Source organism: Pelophylax lessonae (assembly GCF_965119305.1).
Source record: "Pelophylax lessonae genome assembly, chromosome: 13".
Taxonomy (NCBI): domain Eukaryota; kingdom Metazoa; phylum Chordata; class Amphibia; order Anura; family Ranidae; genus Pelophylax; species Pelophylax lessonae.
The window spans coordinates 6,617,008-6,640,810 of record NC_138780.1 but is presented as its reverse complement, the minus strand read 5'-3'; the positions used below and the strand labels follow the sequence as shown (position 1 = coordinate 6,640,810).

The 23,803-nt window shown below is 47.9% G+C and overlaps 1 protein-coding gene across 2 annotated transcripts in view; it reads left to right on the top strand.

The window, feature by feature from the left end:
* The first annotated feature begins 7,052 nt into the window (after nt 1–7,052).
* Nucleotides 7,053–23,803, top strand: part of ANKRD35 (ankyrin repeat domain 35) — a 61,465-nt gene continuing 44,714 nt past the window's right edge. For both annotated transcript variants that reach the window (XM_082275326.1, XM_082275325.1), the window contains exon 1: nt 7,053–7,211. In XM_082275326.1, the coding sequence (XP_082131452.1) occupies nt 7,152–7,211 (60 nt within the window). In that variant the 5' untranslated portion in view covers nt 7,053–7,151. The remainder of the gene's footprint in view (nt 7,212–23,803) is intronic.

Here is a 23,803-nt window from a genome sequence, read left to right as displayed (position 1 = left end):
TGTCCGTGTCTAAAGACAATGCTGTAATTGCTGGTGGTGTTTCTGGGAGGAAAACCTATGCTGGTGCTGCTGAAGGGTTTGGGAGGGGGGTGCAAGCAGGGAAGGAGCATGGAAATGTTTTATCTTCCTCATTATTTAAAAGGAGGAATGTGGTACAGCTCAGATGGGAAGGCGAAGGTATTCCGCCATATAGGAGAGCTGTGGTTGATAAGATTCTGCAGATGGGCTTTAAACCTGCAGATATCTTTGCCCTGATCAGTCCGACCGGCTCCTATGAGTATGATTTGTCCTTTGTCCGTCCGGAGTCTTTGGACATATTTTGGGAGAAATATGAACATGTGTGTAGGAGCCTGCCGGACTGGAAAGGGCTCATCCCCAAAGTTGTGTCACGTCAGCCACTTATTAAAATGGTGACGATTCTTGTGCGCAATGAGTCCATACCGCAAGGGGATTTATCTGTATGGCTGAGGAGATATGGAGACATCCTGAGCCCCTTACACAAAATTATGGATGATCGAGGAATATGGACGGGGGGATGGTCTGTGCAGCTAAAACTAAGAGTCATTGATAATGTCATCCAGCATCTGCCATCCTCAGCTTTCCTGGGGAGGGACAGACTGACCATATTCTATCCAGGCCAGCCAAAGCTGTGCAATAAGTGTGGGGATAAAGGGCACTTTGCATCCTCCTGTCCAGTAATGAAATGCTCTCTGTGTCAGGATTTAGGGCATTTGGCAAAAGATTGCAATATTATAAGGTGCAACTTGTGCAATGCAGTTGGGCATCCTTATAGTCAGTGTCCTGAGGCAATGCACAACCAGCCTGAGCTCATGAGAGAGTTCTTCCGTCTGGACATGGAGGATGCTCAGAGCTCAGCAGCTAGGGTGCCTGCGATTCCCTCCGAGACTGTACCAATACCCAGTGTGTCAGTGTCTTCCCAGTCTGTGGTGCCCCAGTCTGTGCCAATGCCCAGTGTGTCAGTGTCTTCTCAGTCTGTGGTGCCCCAGTCTGTGCCGATTCCCAGTGTGTCAGTGTCTTCCCAGTCTGTGGTGCCCCAGTCTGTGCCAATGCCCAGTGTGTCAGTGTCTTCCCAGTCTGTATGTAAGGTATCGGTTACTAAGAATGTGTCCAATCCTTCTGTGTCTATGTCTTCCAAAATAGCAGAGGTGGCAAGAGGTGCAGAGGCAGGGGCATCAAGTACAGTGCCAGTCCCCTCCCCTGGACATTGCAGGGCTTCTATTAGGGACCATGGGGTGCAGAGGAGTGGGGAGAATGGTGAAGAGGCTGGCCTGGTGGCAGATAAGGTAAGGGAGAGTGGGGGGGAAGGGGAGGGTAAGAGTGGGGAAACTGTTATTTCCAATTTGTCCAAGGATGATGTGGAATGGTTGGAGGAGAAAAGAAAGAAGGGCAAAAGAAGGAAAAAAAAGTGTTCAGCTACCCACAGTCCTAAGGTTTTGCCTTTGACAAATAAGTTTGGGGTCCTGTCAGATGATGAGGATGAATGGGACTTGTTGAGTATAGCGTCTTCTATGGATGATGAGTCGCAGAGTGCATTGAAGAGCACTGGTTCTCCAGGGAGAGAGAGTAGTCAGGCTAAGAAATGGCTGCCTCAATTATCCGTTAAAAGTGGCAACCAATAATGTTATCAGCTGAAAATCAGTCCTAAAATATAATTTTTGATAAAAGGCTCCATGCATGGTGAAGTTTCTTAGTCCGGCTCTCTCGTAGGGTTTATGCTGTGCGCAATTTGGTTTATTTATTATGTTCTTGTTTTGTATAGTTATTTTCAATTATTTTGTAAATATGTTATTTATTATGGTTTTATTGTATATAAGTTGATTGTTTGTAAGAATTTCCAATAAACAAAATTAACCCCTCATAATGGGCACAGCAGGTGTACAGACCCGGGAACTCCACACAGGGATGGTGGGAACCCCTCATAATGGGCACAGCAGGTGTACAGACCTGGGAACTCAGCACAGGGATGGAGGGAACCCCTCATAATGGGCACAGCAGGTGTACAGACCTGGGAACTCAGCACAGGGATGGAGGGAACCCCTCATAATGGGCACAGCGGGTGTACAGACCCGGGAACTCAGCACAGGGATGGTGGGAACCCCTCATAATGGGCACAGCAGGTGTACAGACCCGGGAACTCAGCACAGGGATGGTGGGAACCCCTCATAATGGGCACAGCAGGGGTACAGACCCGGGAACTCAGCACAGGGATGGTGGGAACCCCTCATAATGGGCACAGCGGGGGTACAGACCCAGGGAACTCAGCACAGGGATGGTGGGGAACCCCTCATAATGGGCACAGCAGGTGTACAGACCTGGGAACTCAGCACAGGGATGGTGGGAACCCCTCATAATGGGCACAGCGGGTGTACAGACCCGGGAACTCAGCACAGGGATGGGGGGAACCCCTCATAATGGGCACAGTGGGTGTACAGACCCGGGAACTCAGCACAGGGATGGGGGGAACCCCTCATAATGGGCACAGCGGGTGTACAGACCTGGGAACTCAGCACAGGGATGGGGGGAACCCCTCATAATGGGCACAGCAGGTGTACAGACCCGGGAACTCAGCACAGGGATGGGGGGAACCCCTCATAATGGGCACAGCAGGTGTACAGACCTGGGAACTCAGCACAGGGATGGGGGGAACCCCTCATAATGGGCACAGCAGGTGTAAAGACCCGGGAACTCAGCACAGGGATGGTGGGAACCCCTCATAATGGGCACAGTGGGTGTACAGACCCGGGAACTCAGCACAGGGATGGTGGGAACCCCTCATAATGGAAATACCGGTGGTGATGTGAGATTTGTCCGTCTGATTTCTGGGTATTTTTTGGTTACATTTCGGCTTCCTGTCATCTGACCAATCAGAAGCAGCGAGGCTCTAGCAGCTCTTTGCGGTATCGCAGACAGAATGACGCGGAGGAAGCGAAGGGTTAAGACGTGACTTGTAGAGCGCAGCCTGTAATTAACCCCCCCCCCCCCACCCCTCCCCCGACTCATACTTCTATAAATAGTTGTGCAGCACGCATCATTAAAGAGGAACCCCGCTGAGAACTATTACCATCTCAACCAACCATCACCCCCCCCCCCCCCCACCACCACCCCCCTTCTCTCCATAGCTTTACACTTCAATGGCCTGATTTGTTAAAAAAAAAAGCTGAATCTCCATGACGGGGGAGGGAGGTGACCCCATAATACAATTCACAGCAACTTCCTGGTCACTTTTCTTTTTTTTTTAAAGCTGAACTCCAGGCAGATGTAAAAGGACACAAATTAACACATCTTAAAATTCATTTTTTATAAATACAGACAGTTTAAGGACCTAAATCTTCCCCAGTATTATTCTTTTGTAGCCCCTGTACAGCAGAGCTCAGACTGAGAGATGGAGAAGCAGCACCAGGAGCCAGCCTGTTCCATGTGCTGGCAAGAAGCACGCTGATGGGAGGAGAGATCAGGGTGACAGAAGAGCCCATCGCTGTGCTGCTTCCCCCCTTCTCACTGTCCAATCACAGGCTGGGGGAGGGCCTAGGAGGACCTGAGCTCAGAGGAAGTGGGGTGAATAAATGCTGGCTGTCAGACGGAGGACATCAAGTGGCAGAAAAAGATGCACTGCAAGTGACATCTCTGGATTGAAGGTGAATATCACAGCAGAGCATGGTTTTGTTTGTTTATCTCTTAATGAAGTGTTCATTGATATATTTTGGGTTATTTTTGTGCCATCTGCATCCCATTTGTGGGGGGGGGGGGGGGATTTCCCTTCAATGGAGACAGTCAAAGGCGACAAGAAGTCTACCTAAAGGACGAGGAAATCCCCATTTAGCAGGTGTCCCCATTGGACAATTTCTGTTCACTTCCTATTCTGGTGACCACTCTAAAAAATTTTCAGGTGTCCCCATTGGATGATTTCTCCTCACTTCCTGCTCTGGTGACCACCTTTTTTCCCCATCTCTTTCTGCGGAGGGCCAAGATGGCCAAAAACGTAGAATGAACAAATTTGCCCAATGGGTCTTTGTGACCGATTCCTCCACTATGATTAGTCACATATAGGATCCTGATTGTGGCAGGAGGGGGAAGGGCGCTGTGCGCAGACAGTACCTGCCCCAGTGCAACAAGGGCAAGCGGAAAAGGTTGTCCACTGTGCCCATTTTTTTGAACCATAGATGCCGGGTGGTTGCCTGATGTCTATGTCATGAATGTAGATAGCCTGGGCAGTCAGGAAACCCACTTAGCACCCACCGTAGGGTGAAAGAAGAGTCAGGAACTTTTATTGAGCCCACCTAGAACCCACCATAGAGAGGGGAAGGTTCAGGAACTTTTATTGAACTCACCTAAAACTCACCATAGAGAGAAGACGGGTCAGGAACTTTTATTGAGTCCACCTAGAACCCACCATAGAGAGGGGAAGAGTCCGGAACTTTTATTGAGTCCACCTAGAACCCACCATAGAGAGAAGAAGGGTCAGGACCTTTTATTGAGTCCACCTAGAACCCCCCATAGAGAGGGGAAGGGTTCAGGAACTTTTATTGAGTCCACCTAGAACCCACCATAGAGAGGGGAAGGGTCAGGAACTTTTATTGAGTCCACCCAGAACCCACCATAGAGAGAAGAAGGGTCAGGACCTTTTATTGAGTCCAACTAGAACCCACCATAGAGAGGGGAAGGGTCAGGAACTTTTATTGAGTCCAACTAGAACCCACCATAGAGAGGGGAAGGGTCAGGAACTTTTATTGAGTCCAACTAGAACCCACCATAGAGAGGGGAAGGGTCAGGAACTTTTATTGAGTCCAACTAGAACCCACCATAGAGAGGGGAAGGGTCAGGAACTTTTATTGAGCCCACCTAGAACCCACCATAGAGAGGGGAAGGGTCAGGAACTTTTATTGAGCCCACCTAGAACCCACTATAGAGAGGAAGGGCCAGGAACTTTTATTGAGTCCACCTAGAACCCACCATAGAGAGGGGAAGAGTCCAGAACTTTTATTGAGTCCACCTAGAACCCACCATAGAGAGAAGACGGGCCAGGAACTTTTATTGAGTCCACCTAGAACCCCCCATAGAGAGGGGAAGGGTCAGAAACTTTTATTGAGTCCACCTAGAACCCCCCATAGAGAGGGGAAGGGTCAGGAACTTTTATTGAGTCCAACTAGAACCCACCATAGAGAGGGGAAGGGTCAGGAACTTTTATTGAGTCCAACTAGAACCCACCATAGAGAGGGGAAGGGTCAGGAACTTTTATTGAGTCCAACTAGAACCCACCATAGAGAGGGGAAGGGTCAGGACCTTTTATTGAGTCCACCTAGAACCCACCATAGAGAGGGGAAGGGTCAGGGACTTTTATTGAACCCACCTATAACCCACTATAGAGAGGAAGGGCCAGGAACTTTTATTGAGCTCACCTAGACCCTGCCACAGAGAGGGGATAGGTCAGGAACTTATTTTGAGCCCACCCGGAACCAACTATAGAGAGGGGAAAGTTGAGGACCTTTTACTGAGCCCACCATAGAAAGGGATAAATGGTCAGAACCTTTTACTGAGCCCACCTAGAACCCATCATGATGGAGAGGAGAGTTCAGGAACTTTTACTTGGGGGCGGGCAATTTGACCTTTTCGCCTTGGACGCCAAAGCACCAAGTCCTGGTCTTGATGGCCAGTCAAAGATGGTCAACTCTTCTGCTAAAATTTTTTTTTAAAAAGTTTGAAAAAGTTGTATGTATTCAATGAGAAAGAACCTCTAGTGGATCCATAAGTCATTGGACCTGTTGGTAGTGGTCTAATGACTTTATGGTGGACTCAATAAATGTTCCTGTCCCTTCTCTCTATATGGTGGGTTCTAGGTAGGCTCAATAAAGGATCCTGATCCTTTCCCTCTTTATGGTGGGTTCTGGGTGGTCTCAATAAAAGTTCCTGATCCTTTCCCTCTTTATGGTGGGTTCTAGGTGGGCTCATAAAAAGTCCCTGACCCTTCTTCTCTCTATGGTGGGTTCTAGTTGGGCTTATAAAATGTTCCTGGTCCTTTCGTCTCTCCATGGTGGGTTATTGGTGGGCTCAATAAAAGTTCCTGACTCTTTCCCCTCTCTATGGTGGGTTCTAATTGGGCTTATAAAATGTTCCTGGTCCTTTCGTCTCTCCATGGTGGGTTATTGGTGGGCTCAATAAAAGTTCCTGACTCTTTCCCCTCTCTATGGTGGGTTCTAGGTAGGCTCAATAAAAGATCCTGATCCTTTCCCTCTTTATGGTGGGCTCAATAAAAGTTCCTGATCCCTTCCCCTCTCTAAGGTGGGTTCTAGGTGGGCTCATAAAAAGTACCAGACCCTTCTTTTCTCTATGGTGGGTTCTAGGTAGGCTCAATAAAAGATCCTTATCCTTTCCCTCTTTATGGTGGGTTCTAGGTAGGCTCAATATAGGATCCTGATCCTTTCCCTCTTTATGGTGGGTTCTTGGTGGTCTCAATAAAAGTTCCTGACCCTTTCTCTCTTTATGGTGGGCTCATAAAAAGTACCAGACCCTTCTTTTCTCTATGGTGGGTTCTAGGTAGGCTCAATAAAAGTTCCTGATCCTTTCCCTCTTTATGGTGGGTTCTAGGTGGGCTCATAAAAAGTCCCTGACCCTTCTTCTCTCTATGGTGGGTTCTAGTTGGGCTTAAAAAATGTTCCTGATCCTTTCCCCTCTCCATGGTGGGTTATTGGTGGGCTTAATAAAAGTTCCTGACCCTTCCCCTCTCTATGGTGGGTTCAGGATGAATGAGGACCCCCAACCCCATTGATCGGTGCACATATTAACCCCCTGAGGTACAGCAAAGCAGAGGCTTTCAGATGCCCATATTTGGGGCAAACCCTTCTTTCCCACCCCCCCCCCTTCTCTCTTGCCTTTCAGAAGCATGTCATTGTAATCTGAGCAAGCATAGCAAGGACAAGACAACAGTGTGACAGCAGGTGTCCGCATTCACGGCACGAAGCCGCCGGCCTTCCAGGAAGGGGTTAACCCACTCCTAGAAAACTTTTTTTTTTTTTTTTCTATCGCTTTGCTTTCATTATGAGTGAGCGAGGTGACTGAGCCGGGCGGCAGGTAGAGCGAGACGTCGGCAAACACTTCCTCCATGCCAGAGGGCGGCGGTGGCAGCGGAAGGTGGCATGGCTGCGGTGAAGAAGTGGCAGACCTTATTCGTCAAGCAGACGTACAAGCCTTCATCGGTGAGTGAGTTGTTGGGGGAGGGAGGGGACGGGGAGGGTGGGTCAGGAAGCCGGCAGGTTTGGCACATCACAGCACAAAAAAAAACTCAGGGTGGCATTGTGGTTGGTGGAGGTGAGATTTTGGAGGCATACGAGGACAGAGAGGTGGTGGCGGTGGGTGATGTTGGTGGTTAATGGGCAAAGGACATCAGAAGGAGAGGTGTAGAGGAGGCCCGGGTGACAGCGGGCACTGGGGGGGGCACTCACCAGATGTGAACTATGGATATCATATAGACTGGCACAGTCCTATTGGTGGTTCTATCCGGTAGCGATGTCTGAACACGGTTCAGGATTCCAGACTGGCGGCATCTACACGCCAAAAGATTTCCACAATTCCCAGGATTTGTAGTTCTATGGAGCGGAGATTGATGGGCAAATCCAAAATTCCCAGTCCAGACACAAATCTATTCCAATGTAAAGATATACAACGTGTTTCGGGGCCAGAAATCACCCTTCATCAGGGCCCAATGATGAGGAACAATGTATAGAAACTGGACAGCATGGAGGATGTAATACATGTGCTACTGTCACCACTCAACGTGTTACCGCAAACTCGCCTTTCCTAGCGGCCGCTGACAAACCCTGCGCCCCAACCAACCGGCGGCCGCTGACAAACCCTGCGCCCCAACCAACCGGCCGCTGACAAACTCTGTGCCCCAACCAACCGGCCGCTGACAAACTCTACACCCCAACCAACCGGCGGCTGCTGACAAACCCTGCGCCCCAACCAATCGACCGCTGACAAACCCTGCGCCCCAACCAACCGACCGCTGACAAACCCTGCGCCTCAACCAACCGGCCGCTGACAAACTCTGCGCCCCAACCAACCGGCCGCTGACAAACTCTGCGCTTTAACCTGTCACTGACAGTCTCTTTGCCCCAACCAACTGCTGACAATCTCTGCACTCCAACCAACTGGCCGCTGACAAATCCTGCACCCGAACCTGTCACTGATGTGCCCCAACCGGCCAGTGAAAAGCTCTGAGCTTCAACCGGCCGCCCACAAACTCTGCGCCCCAACCAACCGGCCGCCCACAAACTCTGCGCCCCAACCAACCGGCCGCCCACAAACTCTGCGCACCAACCCGGCCACCCACAAACTCTGCGCCCCAACCAACCGGCCACCCACAAACTTTGCGCATCAACCCGGCCGCCCACAAACTCTGCGCCCAAATTAACTGGCCGCCCACAAACTATGCGCACCAACCCGGCCGCCCACAAACTATGCGCACCAACCCGGCCACCCACAAACTCTGCGCCCAAATTAACTGGCCGCCCACAAACTATGCGCACCAACCCGGCCGCCCACAAACTATGCGCACCAACCCGGCCGCCCACAAACGCTGCGCCCAAATTAACTGGCCGCCCACAAACTATGCGCACCAACCCGGCCGCCCACACACTATGCGCACCAACCCAGCCGCCCACAAACTCTGCTCCCCAACCCGGCCGCACACAAACTCTGCGCCCCAACCCGGCCACCCACAAACTCTGCGCCCCAACCAACCAGCCACCCACAAACTCTGCGCATCAACCCGGCCGCCCACAAACTCTGCTCCCCAACCCGGCCGCACACAAACTCTGCGCCCCAACCCGGCCGCCCACAAACTCTGCTCCCCAACCCGGCCGCACACAAACTCTGCGCCCCAACCCGGCCGCCCACAAACTCTGCTCCCCAACCCGGCCACACACAAACTCTGCGCCCCAACCCAGCCGCCCACAAACTCTGCTCCCCAACCCGGCCGCACACAAACTCTGCGCCCCAACCCGGCCGCCCACAAACTCTGCTCCCCAACCCGGCCGCACACAAACTCTGCGCCCCAACCCAGCCGCCCACAAACTCTGGGCCCCAACCAGTCCCTGACAAACTTTATGCCCAGCCGGCTGCTGACAAACTCTGCGCCCCAACTGGCTGCCAGACTGTCCCAGGAGTCTTTACACTGACAGTATAGGCAGAGGAAAATGTGGCCCTATTAGAAGCTGGCAGGCTCAAGTCACTGGCACATGACAGGGCACAGAGAGGGGGGACGGGTGGCACTGGGTAAAACAGAGAACTGGGACGCCATTACTGGTCTGACCTCACACACGGTCTTCTAGCACCTGAGTGCACATAACCATACATAACATACCAGGTTTTATATGGCCCGGTTGACAGATTGAATGCAGGGGGCTCTGACGACAATTAGGGCCAATAAATCCAATCAAGGCCAAACAACAAGACGCACAGCAGACTCTCTCACCTCTAGGCAGAGTTATTTACGATCGCCATATGATTATCGCCTGTGATCGTCCACTCCCTCTAGTGGCCATAAAGCGGTATTTTTCTGTCATTGAAGTGTTTCAGAAAAATACTGCATACTGGCCACCAGATGGAGCCAATGATCACAGGAGGGGGTTTGCACCCATAGTTCAGCTTTAATGTGGAGGAATATCTGGGCGGCACTGTGGTGTGGTGGTTAACACTTCCGCCTAGCAGCAAAAAGGACGCTTGTTCAAATCCCAACCCCCGACCCTACCTGCCTGGAGTTTTCATGTTCTCCCTGTGCGGGTTTCCTTCCACACTCCAAATACATGCTGGGAGGTAAATTGCATCCTGTATAAATTGGCCCTACTATGTGTATGAATGTGGGTTAGAGACCTTAGATTGTAAGCTCCTTGAGGGCAAGGACTGGGGGGGGGGAGGGGGGACTGAGGAAATGCCTCCTCCTCCTCCTCCTACAAAGTTACAATGTACAGTCTGATCACTGGGGGGAGGGGGGACTGAGGAAATGCCTCCTCCTCCTCCTCCTCCTTCTACAAAGTTATAATGTACAGTCTGATCACTGGGGAGGGGGGACTGAGGAAATGCCTCCTCCTTCTACAAAGTTATAATGTACAGTCTGATCACTGGGGGAGGGGGGGCTGAGGAAATGCCTCCTCCTCCTTCTACAAAGTTACAATGTACAGTCTGATCACTGGGGGGAGGGGAGACTGAGGAAATGCCTCCTCCTCCTTCTACAAAGTTACAATGTACAGTCTGATCACTGAGGGAGGGGGAGATTGAGGAAATGCCTCCTCCTCCTTCTACAAAGTTACAATGTACAGTCTGATCACTGGGGGAGGGGAGACTGAGGAAATGCCTCCTCCTCCTCCTACAAAGTTACAATGTACAGTCTGATCACTGGGGGGAGAGGAGACTGAGGAAATGCTTCCTGCTTCTACAAAGTTACAATGTACAGTCTGATCTCTGGGGGAGGGGAGACTGAGGAAATGCCATCTCCTCCATCTACAAAGTTACAATGTACAGTCTGATCACTGGGGGAGGGGAGACTGAGGAAAAGCCTCCTCCTCCTCCTACAAAGTTACAATGTACAGTCTGATCACTGGGGGGAGGGGAGACTGAGGAAATGCCTCCTCCTTCTACAAAGTTACAATGTACAGTCTGATCACTGGGGGAGGGGGAGACTGAGGAAATGCCTTCTCCTCCTTCTACAAAGTTACAATGTACAGTCTGATCACTGGGGGAGGGGAGACTGAGGAAATGCTTCCTCCTCCTCCTCCTACAAAGTTACAATGTACAGTCTGATCACTGGGGGAGGGGGAGACTGAGGAAATGCCTTCTCCTCCTTCTACAAAGTTACAATGTACAGTCTGATCACTGGGGGGAGGGGAGACTGAGGAAATGCCTCCTCCTCCTCCTACAAAGTTACAATGTACAGTCTGATCACTGGGGAGGGGAGACTGAGGAAATGCCTCCTCCTCCTCCTCCTTCTACAAAGTTACAATGTACAGTCTGATCACTGGGGGAGGGGGGACTGAGGAAATGCCTCCTCCTCCTCCTCCTCCTTCTACAAAGTTATAATGTACAGTCTGATCACTGGGGAGGGGGGACTGAGGAAATGCCTCCTCCTTCTACAAAGTTATAATGTACAGTCTGATCACTGGGGGAGGGGGGGCTGAGGAAATGCCTCCTCCTCCTTCTACAAAGTTACAATGTACAGTCTGATCACTGAGGGAGGGGGAGATTGAGGAAATGCCTCCTCCTCCTTCTACAAAGTTACAATGTACAGTCTGATCACTGGGGGAGGGGAGACTGAGGAAAAGCCTCCTCCTCCTCCTACAAAGTTACAATGTACAGTCTGATCACTGGGGGGAGAGGAGACTGAGGAAATGCTTCCTGCTTCTACAAAGTTACAATGTACAGTCTGATCTCTGGGGGAGGGGAGACTGAGGAAATGCCATCTCCTCCATCTACAAAGTTACAATGTACAGTCTGATCACTGGGGGAGGGGAGACTGAGGAAAAGCCTCCTCCTCCTCCTACAAAGTTACAATGTACAGTCTGATCACTGGGGGGAGGGGAGACTGAGGAAATGCTTCCTGCTTCTACAAAGTTACAATGTACAGTCTGATCACTGGGGGAGGGGGAGACTGAGGAAATGCCTTCTCCTCCTTCTACAAAGTTACAATGTACAGTCTGATCACTGGGGGAGGGGAGACTGAGGAAATGCTTCCTCCTCCTCCTCCTACAAAGTTACAATGTACAGTCTGATCACTGGGGGAGGGGGAGACTGAGGAAATGCCTTCTCCTCCTTCTACAAAGTTACAATGTACAGTCTGATCACTGGGGGAGGGGAGACTGAGGAAATGCTTCCTCCTCCTCCTCCTACAAAGTTACAATGTACAGTCTGATCACTGGGGGGAGGGGAGACTGAGGAAATGCCTCCTCCTCCTCCTACAAAGTTACAATGTACAGTCTGATCACTGGGGAGGGGAGACTGAGGAAATGCCTCCTCCTCCTCCTCCTTCTACAAAGTTACAATGTACAGTCTGATCACTGGGGAGGGGAGACTGAGGAAATGCCTCCTCCTCCTCCTCCTTCTACAAAGTTACAATGTACAGTCTGATCACTGGGGGAGGGGAGACTGAGGAAATGCCTCCTCCTCCTCCTCCTTCTACAAAGTTACAATGTACAGTCTGATCACTGGGGGAGGGGAGACTGAGGAAATGCCTTCTCCTCCTTCTACAAAGTTACAATGTACAGTCTGATCACTGGGGAGGGGAGACTGAGGAAATGCCTCCTCCTCCTCCTACAAAGTTACAATGTACAGTCTGATCACTGGGGAGGGGAGACTGAGGAAATGCCTCCTCCTCCTCCTACAAAGTTACAATGTACAGTCTGATCACTGGGGGAGGGGAGACTGAGGAAATGCCTCCTCCTCCTCCTCCTTCTACAAAGTTACAATGTACAGTCTGATCACTGGGGGAGGGGAGACTGAGGAAATGCCTCCTCCTCCTCCTCCTTCTACAAAGTTACAATGTACAGTCTGATCACTGGGGGAGGGGAGACTGAGGAAATGCCTTCTCCTCCTTCTACAAAGTTACAATGTACAGTCTGATCACTGGGGAGGGGAGACTGAGGAAATGCCTCCTCCTCCTCCTACAAAGTTACAATGTACAGTCTGATCACTGGGGAGGGGAGACTGAGGAAATGCCTCCTCCTCCTCCTACAAAGTTACAATGTACAGTCTGATCACTGGGGGAGGGGAGACTGAGGAAATGCCTCCTCCTCCTCCTCCTTCTACAAAGTTACAATGTACAGTCTGATCACTGGGGAGGGGAGACTGAGGAAATGCCTCCTCCTCCTTCTACAAAGTTACAATGTACAGTCTGATCACTGGGGGAGGGGAGCTTTTCTGAGAACCAATAGTGTTGCTGTATATTGGGACATGTCAGGAATTTATTCATTCAGAAGTGAGGAGATTTCCTATCACTTCCTGTATTGGGGACACCTAGGTGAACGTCCGTTCTTCTGCAGGACATTTCCCTATATTCTCCTATGGGGAATCCACTAGGGGGCGGTGTGGGAAACAGGCGCTCTACAACAAATCATTTTTTATATTATAAGGATTAGCTGACCATTGAATGGCCGTTCTTTATGAATAGAGACATCAGATATCGGCTCGTCTTTCCGATTTTGATACAATCAAAGAATAAAAATTATCCGATAGACATTTTAATAATTACATTTATAACACGCAATAATAAAAAATAAAATTAAAAATTGATGTGTGTGTGGCGGCATTGGGGGATATTTATCTAGAAGATGATTGGACGGGAATTAAGCCGCTCCTTCTAACTCCCATGTGACCTAAAGCCTAGGCGGTCCGTGTCACATGATCTCCGGTGCACTGTGGCTGTTTCAGGTCATTAGAGACTGCAGGGAGCGGAATGCTTTCTATGGGACAGCCCTGGTCTGGTAGGGGTGAGATGAGGAAGAAGGAATCCGCCCTCAGAGAGAACAAATCCCGCCTCCAACACACTATGACCTCACTGCTCCCTACCACTCCCGTCTTAAAGGGACACTCCCCTTCTAAAGGTTTGAAATCCTTAGGGTTTGCACCAGAAAAGTCGTCTTTTTTATGGTCACTGAGGTGAACCAAAAATAGAGAAAATATCCTAAATCTGACCTCCATCCTCTCCTCTCCTGTGATTTCACTGCACACTGTGAGCTTCTCACAATGTGCATCAGAAGTTGTAGAAAGTCAGATAGAGCCCCACCTCCTTTCCTGGCTGGAGGACATCCTGCATCATCTAGCTCTTTTCTCCCCAGTCTGACTCTTTCTGGCCCAACCCTTACATTGGAGACGGGGGGGCAAAAGGGACATGTGCCACCGACTGATATCCCTGGCCCCGCCCCTTTTAGTGGGTTTCAGTTCTTTCCATTACGGACGCTCAGCATCCCATGTGGGGGTTACCTATGCAAATGCAGCCTCTCTAGGAACACCCACTCCTCCAGACTGACACCCACACATTAAAGGGGGCTTTGATATTTGCATAACTCCTCCCACTGCTTCCAATCATGAAGGTTTAGCAACACATGTGGGCGTTCCATATGCAAATATAGCCCACAACTCCAGAAGGACACTCCGCCCATCATGGCTTTCTGATATTTGCATAACTCCACCTACTGCTTCCGATCATGAAAGCCTAGCATCATATGTGGGTGTTCTGTATGCAAATACAGCCTGCCTAGGAAACGCCCACTCCTCAAAACCAGCATCCGCCCATCAAGGTTTTCTGATATTTGCATAACTCCTCCCGCTGCTTCCGATCATGGAGGCTTAGCATCACATGTGGGCGTTAACTATGCAAATTCAGCCTGCCTAGGAACGCCCACTGCTCCAGAATGACACCCGCCCATCAAGGCATTGTGATATTTGCATAGCTCCTCCTACTGCTTGCATCAGGACTGAGGGCTCTGGAGAGGAGTACAGAGACCTGGTGCTGTGATGTTTTCAGACAGCTATGTACCGCCTCCTTGCTGGCCCCTCCCACCAGCTATGATCTGCCTGTATTGCATAGAGAAGCACATAGACCCAGTGATGACAATAGCAGGTATAAAATGGGGTATGTACAGAAAATGTAAAGATTTTATAGAGGAGGGAGGAGGGGGGAGGAGGGAGTGAGGAGGAGGAGGAGGGTAAAACTTCAACTTTAAAAATGCGATGAAAGATTAATTACTTATGTTAAAAAAAAAAATGGATTCAGTGGCCCTTTAAGATTCCTCCGCCCACAATACACAAACTCCTCCCTGAATACAGCGCCATTGTATCCGTGTATAGAGAACACGCAATACACTGACAGTGATGGCTCATCTATGGAGGTCACATGACCCGGCTCCGCCCACTACAGGTGCCGCCAGAGCCCCGCCCTGAGTTAAGGGGAAACTACACCGTGTTCCATGAGTGTACATTGTATCATTTACAATCCATCCTAGAGCTTCAATCCAGTGACTCCGCCCAGGCTGAGGTGATGTCATCAGTCTGCTGCAGGCAGGAGGAAGCATTTCCTCAGTCAGTCCCCCAGTGATCAGACTGTACGGTGTAACTTTGTAGAAGGAGGAGGAGGCATTTCCTCAGTCTCCCCTCCCCCAGAGATCAGACTGTACATTGTACCAAGTCACAAGGTGAGGGGGCTGATCTGTGTCAGACATTTGTGAACACCCAGCCATAAACGAAACAGGCACCAGGATTTTGCCATTTCTGAGCCTGAACAAAAGATGGCGCCGTTATCCTGGAGAGAAAAGCAGATGAAGGCATTGTTCGGGGGGGGGGGGGGGGGGGAGTCCTGTGATCTCTGTACCTGGAAGGGTTACACTGACACATTACTGAGCATGTAGCCATATACCGTATCTGATGACAGGTCCACTTTACCCACTTCCGGACCGCCCGCCGCAGTTTTACATTGAATACTGGCATTATGGCAGCAGATAGCAGCCATAACCAAGGTATTTTCTTACAGGGCCGGCGGTCCGCTTTCCCATAAAAGGGGTCCCAGTGGTGGATTCATGGCGGGATCACTTTTATGGGCCCCCACCAACAACAAAGTGTCAGAAATAGGCGTGGTCCTTAAGTGGTTAACTGAAGGTCCACTCTTACACAGTTGCCCCCCATATGATGCCAGGTGCAGATCAGTAACGTCTCCCTCTAGTGGTCGTTGTCTGTATACACTGGATTGTAGTCAGAGACTTTGCTGAACAGCTGCTGAGATAAAATCAGTTGGCCAGAGGCGCTGATTACTTAGGGAGATTTTCCAGATTCTTGGGAAGGTGTGACCCCCTCCTGTGTATGGTGCGTGCCATGGCAGGTCACAGCCCTGAGAATCAGATTGTATCCCTCCCCCCCACCCCCACCAATTAAATTTGTTTTACAGCGCAACTCCGGGCAGATAGAAGAGAGACAAACAAATGCAGCTCTGTAATCATTATTACCTTATTACCTACATGCCCCTGAATGTGACTTTGCATCGGCCTCTTGCAGCGCCTGTACAGCAGAGCACAGATCGAGAGGGGGAGAATCAGCACAGGGAACCAATCAGTTCATGCGCTGACAAAAAAAAAACATGCTGATAGGAGGAGAGAGCAGCAAGACAGAAAGGTCACAGGTTGGGGGCTGGTCCGGGATGAGTTGAAATGCTGGACGTCTGACTGAGGACATCTGGTGGTAGAAAAAGAGTACTGCAGGGAAATCTCTGAATTAAAGCTGAATATTTCAACAGAAGCTGTTTTTTTTTATCTTTTAATGAGCTAATTTTCCCTGCAGTCCTTTTTTCTTGCACTAGATGTCCTCCCCAGCATCATTAAACTCACTTTCTCTGAGCCCCGGTCACCCTGGACCCACCCCTCAAACAGGGACTGAACACTAAAAGAAGATGCAGCACAATGCTGAGCTCTGTCCCAGCCATTAGGTATCCTCGGTCTAATGGCCAGCATCATTCAACCCACTTCCTCTGAGCCCAGGTCGTCCTGGACCCACCCCCAGTCTGAGATTGGACGATAAAAGGAGAAGCAGCACAGTGCTGAACTCTGTCCCAGCCATTAGATATCCTCGGTCTGACAGCCAGCATCATTTAACCCACTTCTTCTGAGCCCCGGTCGCCCTAGGACCCACCCCTAGCCAGGGACTGGACATCGAAAGGAGAAGCAGCACAACGCTGAGCTCTGTCCCTGTCACTAGATGTCCTCGGTCTGATGACCAGCATCATTCAACCCACTTCTTCTGAGCCCAGGTCGTCCTGGACCCACCCCTGAACCAGAGACTTGACAACGAAAGGAGAAGCAGCACAATGCTGAGCTCTGTCCCTGCCACTAGATGTCCTCGGTCTGATGACCAGCATCATTCAACCCATCCCGGACGATCCCCCAAGCTGTGACTGGACAGTGAAACGAGAAGCAGCACAGTGCTGAGCTCTGTCCCTGCCACTAGATGTCCTCAGTCTGATGACCAGCATCATTCAACCCATCTCGGACGATCCCCCAAGCTGTGACTGGACAGTGAAAGGAGAAGCAGCACAGTGCTGAGCTCTGTCCCTGCCACTAGATGTCCTCGGTCTGACAGCCAGCATCATTCAACCCATCCCGGACGATCCCCCAAGCTGTGACTGGACAGTGAAAGGAGAAGCAGCACAGTGCTGAGCTCTGTCCCTGCCACTAGATGTCCTCGGTCTGATGACCAGCATCATTCAACCCATCGCGGACGATCCCCCAAGCTGTGACTGGACAGTGAAAGGAGAAGCAGCACAGTGCTGAGCTCTGTCCCTGCCACTAGATGTCCTCTGTCTGATGACCAGCATTATTCAACCCATCTCGGACGATTCCCCAACCTGTGACTGGACAGTGAAAGGAGAAGCAGCACAGTGCTCTTATCGCTTTGTCTCTTTGCTCTCTTCTCCTATCAGCATGCTTCTTGTCAGCACATGATTATTGGCTACTTGTGCTGCTCCTCTCTCCCTTAGTCTGAGCTCTGCTGTACAGAGGCTGATCCCGGGTCACATCCCGAGACTGCTTGTATGTAATGACGGATTGAGGTGTGTCTTACATATCCGCCCTTCATATAATGTAATCCTCCGAACAATTATGTGGTGAAGTTTGTGACCCCGCAGGAAAGGAATTCGAGGCAGCAGGTGAGCCATGGTGGGGGGGGGGGGGGGCCTGTTCTTTTCCCAGGCAGCCCAGGCTGGCACGGACTGGTTGGGATCCTTTGTTATGGAGGTTCCCATTCAGTGACACAAAGATTCAATTACCGACACAAAGGAGGCATTTTCCTGCCGGTATTGTCTGAGAATTTCCACATTAATGGCTCCCCGCACCTGTGTACACAGCAGACTCCGCCCCCGCCTGATTATATAATGCCCCCCCCCTACAGCTGGATCCATACGGGGGGGGGGATACATTCCTTCCCAGCATGCATTGTTCTATTATATAAGATATCAAAACCACTCCACCCAAAACTGGTATTTCATTGTTTGGAGGATGCCGGAGGGTAAAACACCTGACAGTCTCTGTGCACCCGCTGTGCCCATTATGAGGGGTTCCCCCCATCCCTGTGCTGAGTTCCTGGGTCTATATCCCCACTGTGCCCATTATGAGGGGTTCCCACCATCCCTGTGCTGAGTTCCCGGGTCTGTACACCCGCTGTGCCCATTATGAGGGGTTCCCACCATCCCTGTGCTGAGTTCCCGGGTCTCTACACCCTCTGTGCCCATTATGAGGGGTTCCCTCCATCCCTGTGCTGAGTCCCCGGGTCTGTACACCCGCTGTGCCCATTATGAGGGGTTCCCACCATCCCTGTGCTGAGTTCCCGGGTCTGTACACCCGCTGTGCCCATTGTGAGGGGTTCCCACCATCCCTGTGCTGAGTTCCCGGGTCTGTACCCCGCTGTGCCCATTATGAGGGGATCCCCCCATCCCTGTGCTGAGTTCCCGGGTCTGTACCCCGCTGTGCCCATTATGAGGGGTTCCCACCATCCCTGTGCTGAGTTCTCGGGCCAAAAAAAAAAAACAAAAAAAAAAAACCCGGTTGGCAATAAAGAGGTTAAAATGTGCGGTGAACAGCCGAGCCCGGACTATAAATACTCGCAGTTTTGGCGAGGTCGGATTCTTTCGCTGTGACAGTCACCTACGCCCGGAACGTGTCAGTACCACACATAAACACAAGGCGGAGCCACTCCCATTTATTGATTTTATAGGAAGTGTTTGCAGACTGCTGATGGCCTATAATCCTGTATATAATCCTGTCATCTCCGCACACTTCCCTGTTTATTATTCCCACAGTCACCTGAAGGGGGCTCTAGAGGAAACCTGCAATGTATTAGATGAAAAAGGTTTGCTTTGTTTTAAGTAATTTTGTGTTTATTATTGTTTAGCAGATTTTTGTTTTGTTTTTGGTGATATATCAAATCACATGTATGCGCAAGATCTCCCTCTAGTGGACACATTTGTGTATTACTGAATGAGACTGGGAAGCCTTGGAGAAGCAGATTTATATTAAAGCGCAACTCAAATGAATAAATAAATAAATTATATATACATATATATATATATATATATATATATACATATATATATATATATATATATATATATATATATATATATATAGATATATATATATATCTTATATTATTATAATTATATTTACTAATATATAAAAAAAACTAAAAAAAACATATAACTAAAAGTATATATATATATATATATATATATATATATATAGTGTAGTCCAGCACCAAAAGTGAAAGCTATAGATCGTTTTTTTTTTTAATGTAAAAACTATTTTAATATATAGAACATTATTTAAAAAAACTCTAGGACATTTTTAAAGGATTAGCTCATAAATAGTTAAAAATTCCAACTCCAGTTTTTTTTTTTATTTAATGTAAAATAAATACATAAATATATAATAATAATAGTATTAAAAAAAAAAATTAGCAGCTCAAGCTTAGTTTGAACTGAAAGCTCAACTCAACAGTTTTTTTATATGTAAAACAATTTAAAAAGTACATAAGATTATAAAAAAAAAAAAAATTTAAAGGAATAGCCTAGCACTAATTAAAATTAAAGTCCAACTCCTTTTTTTTTTTTAAATTGTAAAAATAATATATATAATAATAATAGGAGTAGCCAGACACAAACTACTGCAGGGAAATCTCACCATTGTGGGAGGGGCAGAGACACAAACTACTGGGGGGAATTCTCACCATTGTGGGAGGGGCAGAGACACAAACTACTGGGAGGAAATCTCACCATTGTGGGAGGGGCAGAGACACAAACTACTGCAGGAAATCTCACCATTGTGGGAGGGGCAGAGGCACAAACTACTGGGGGGAAATCTCCCCATTGTGGGAGGAGCAGAGACACAAACTACTGGAGGGAAATCTCACAATAGTGGGAGGGGCAGAGACACAAACTACTGGAGGGAAATCTCACAATAGTGGGAGGGGCAGAGACACAATCTACTAGGGGGAAATCTCACCATTGTGGGAGGGGCAGAGAAGAACTCTCACAATTGTGGGAGGGGCAGAGACACAGACTACTGGGGGGGGGGAATCGCCTCATTGTGGGAGGGGCAGAGATACAAACTAATGGAAGGAAAGCTCATCATTGTGGGAGGGGCAGAGACACAAACTACTGGGGGTAAATCTCCCCATTGTGGGAGGAAACTATGAATTTACCTTATAAAATATGATAATTATGTGAAGTGTTGAGCGCTTCGGCCTACACACAGTTTTGATTTAGCGACTGAAATAACTGATTTTCCACTGCGGATTACTCAGCAACAGCAGCTTGAATCTAAAGAGAAAGCGATCGTTGCTCAGTAATCAGATATCGCCCGATGTACAATCTCAGATTTTCGCACTTTCACCCAATCTACCAAACAAATAAATAGAAGAATTGCTGGCTGTTTGTGGACTTCCTCCAGGCCGGGCGGTATCCGTAGAAACGGCGAGATTTTATGGTCTGAGTAAATGTCAGCGTGCCGATAAAAAGGAAGTTCATGGAGATTAGAGAGGAGATTTCTGTACAGTATGGAAAGCAGAGCCGGATACAACCCTAAGCCAAGATAAATACCAACCTGGGCACTACATGTACTGAGATCTGCAGAGCATCGCACCCTCCAATCCTGACATACATACTGAGATATTCTGCAGATTATTCCATTACTAGCCCCTCTATAGATCTGCAGAACATCACTCCCTCCCACCCCACTCCTGACAGATCCATACTGATATATTCTGCAGATTATTCCATCACTGACCTCTCTAGTGATCTGCAGAACATCGCTCCCTCCCCTCCTGACAGATCCATACTGATATATTCTGCAGATTATTCCATCACTGACCTCTCTAGTGATCTGCAGAACATCGCTTTCTCCCCTCCTGACAGATCCATACTGATATATTCTGCAGATTATTCCATCACTGACCTCTATGGAGATCTGCAGAGCATTGCTCCCTCCCATCCCCCTCCTGACAGTTCCATATTGATATATTCTGCAGATTATTCCATCACTGACTTCTCTAAAGATCTGCAGAGCATTGCTCTGTCTCCCCTGACATTGATATATAGAGTGAGTGGTGTGATGGTATGGGGGGGGGGGTACATGTTGAGTATTTGTATGTTGCAGACGTTTCGTTGGCCTCACACATGGGATCCGCCCTCCCCGGCGTGTTCAGACCTGTGTGCTGCAGTTTCGGTCTCCCAGTCACAGTGACGGATGTTTGTCTCTGGGTCTCTCTGCTTTATCCAGGTAATAAAGACCCGACATCACCTGCTGGGCGGGGCCTGGAGAGCGGGGGAGGGAGCCTGCAGCCAGCAACCCTGGAGGCGGAGGTCCCCTTAACCCTTTCCCACAGTGTACCCGAAACCACTGATATACCTTTATATATCTCTGATATATACCGGAGCGCTGTACAGAGGAGCTTACACTCTAATCTCCCCTCCCCCACAGTCACATCAGTCTCTGTACCAGAGGAGCTTACACTCTAATGTCCCCTTCCCCACAGTCACATCAGTCTCTGTACCAGAGAAACTTACACTCTAATGTCCCCTCCCTCACAGTCACATCAGTCTCTGCACGAGAGGAGCTTACACTCTAATGTCCCCTCCCCCACAGTCATATCAGTCTCTGTATCAGAGAAGCTTACACTCTATTGTCCCCTCCCCCACAGTCACATCCGTCTCTGTACCAGAGGAGCTTACACTCTAATGTCCCCTCCCCCACAGTCATATCAGTCTCTATACCACAGCACTAGTTACCCTTCCAGGTTATTTTGTATTTTTCTGAGCCAATCAGCATCTACCCCTTGGCAGGGCACATATGCCAAGTGCCGCCCCTCCCCTCAGTTCTGTATTATTTCATTCTTTTGATGGGGAGATCGGCGGGACGGGCGGCGGTGAAGTCGCCATTCCTGGCCCGGGCTCCATATTTCCCCGATGGCCCGCGCTCCTGGGGACGGGTTCCCTTTAATAAAAGGGACCCAGGTCAGATCCTCACCAGGACTTCCTGTCTGCCGTCACCCCGTCTGACCCGCCAATCACGTCTACCGGATGGCAGGATCCCCCATTACCCATCATGCTCTCCTCCCTCCAAAACTTTCCCTGCGAAACTCAACAAGACCCCCCCCCCCAAATCTACTTTTAAAGGGTCCGCGACACGCAAAACTCGGGAATACTTAGAGGAGAGCCGGAGATCTTCATGGAAAGATGGAGGGAGGAGAGGATGAAACATTCAACGTTTTTACAGCCGTGTCCCCACTGGGGAGATTTCTTCACACTTCCCATGTCAGTGACCCCTTCCCACAAAAAAAAAAAAAAAAAATCAAAATAATTAGAGGTAATACTTCGAAATAGATCCAGAAACAAGATAAAAAAAAAAAGATGAAATAATTAGAGGCGATACTTATTAACAGATCCAGAAATCATTAAAAAAAACAAACAAAAGATTAAATAATTGGAGGGGATACTAACAAATCTGAAAACAATATTAAAAAAAAAAAAAAAAAAAGAAGAAGATGGAATAATTAGAGGTGATACTTCCTAACAAATACGAAAACAAGAACAAAAAAATAAATAAATAAAATAGATCGAATAATTAGAGGTGATACGGCAAGTAACAGATCCAGAAACAATAAAAAAAAAAGATGAAATAATTAGATGTAATACTTAGTAACTGATCTGGAAATAAATAAAATCTATGAAACAAATAGAGACGTTACTTAGTAACAAATCCAAAATAAAGAAAAAAAAAATCAATCAAATAATTAGAGGTAATACTTCGTAATAGATAAATAAAATAAAATTGATTAAATAATTAGAGGTGATACTTAGTAACCAATCCAGAAACAAGAGAAAAATAAATAAAATAAAGGATGAAATAATTAGAGGTGATACTTATTAACAGATCCGGAAACCATAAAAAAAAAACAAAAAAAAACAAAAAAAAACAAAAGATTAAATAATTGGAGGGGATACTAACAAATCTGAAAACAATATAAAAAAAAAAAAAAAAAAAAATGAAATAATTAGAGGTGATACTTCCTAACAAATTCGAAAACAAGAACAAAAAAAATAAATAAATAAAATAGATCGAATAATTAGAGGTGATACGGCAAGTAACAGATGCAGAAACAATTAAAAAAAAATAAAAGATTAAATAATTAGATGTAATACTTAGGAACAGATCCAGAAACAAGAAACAAAAATGATGAAATAATTAGGAGGTGATAACCGTAGCAGATCCAGGAAAGAGTAAAAGCAGAAAATCTATAAAATAAATTATAGGTGATACTTAGGAAAAAATCCAGAAAGAAGCAAAAGAAAAGGGGAAAAAAAATTTATGAAATAATTAGAGGTAATACTTTGTAACAAATTCGGAAACAAGATTAAAATAAAAAGAATTGATGAAATAATTAGGAGTGATACTAAGAAACAGATCCAGAAACATTAAGAAAAAAAAATGATTAAATAGTTAGAGGGAATACTTATTAACAGATCCGGAAATAAATAATAAAGAAAAAAAAAATCTATGAAACAAATAGAGGTGTTACATAGTAACAAATCCAAAATTAAAAAAAAAAAAAAAAAAAAAAAAAAAAAAAAAAATCGATGAAATAATTAGAGGTAATACTTAATAGATCCGGAAACAAGGAAAAAAAAATAAAATAAAACCAATGGAATAATTAGGGGTGATACTTATTAACAGATGCAGAAACAATAAAAAAATAAATAATTAAA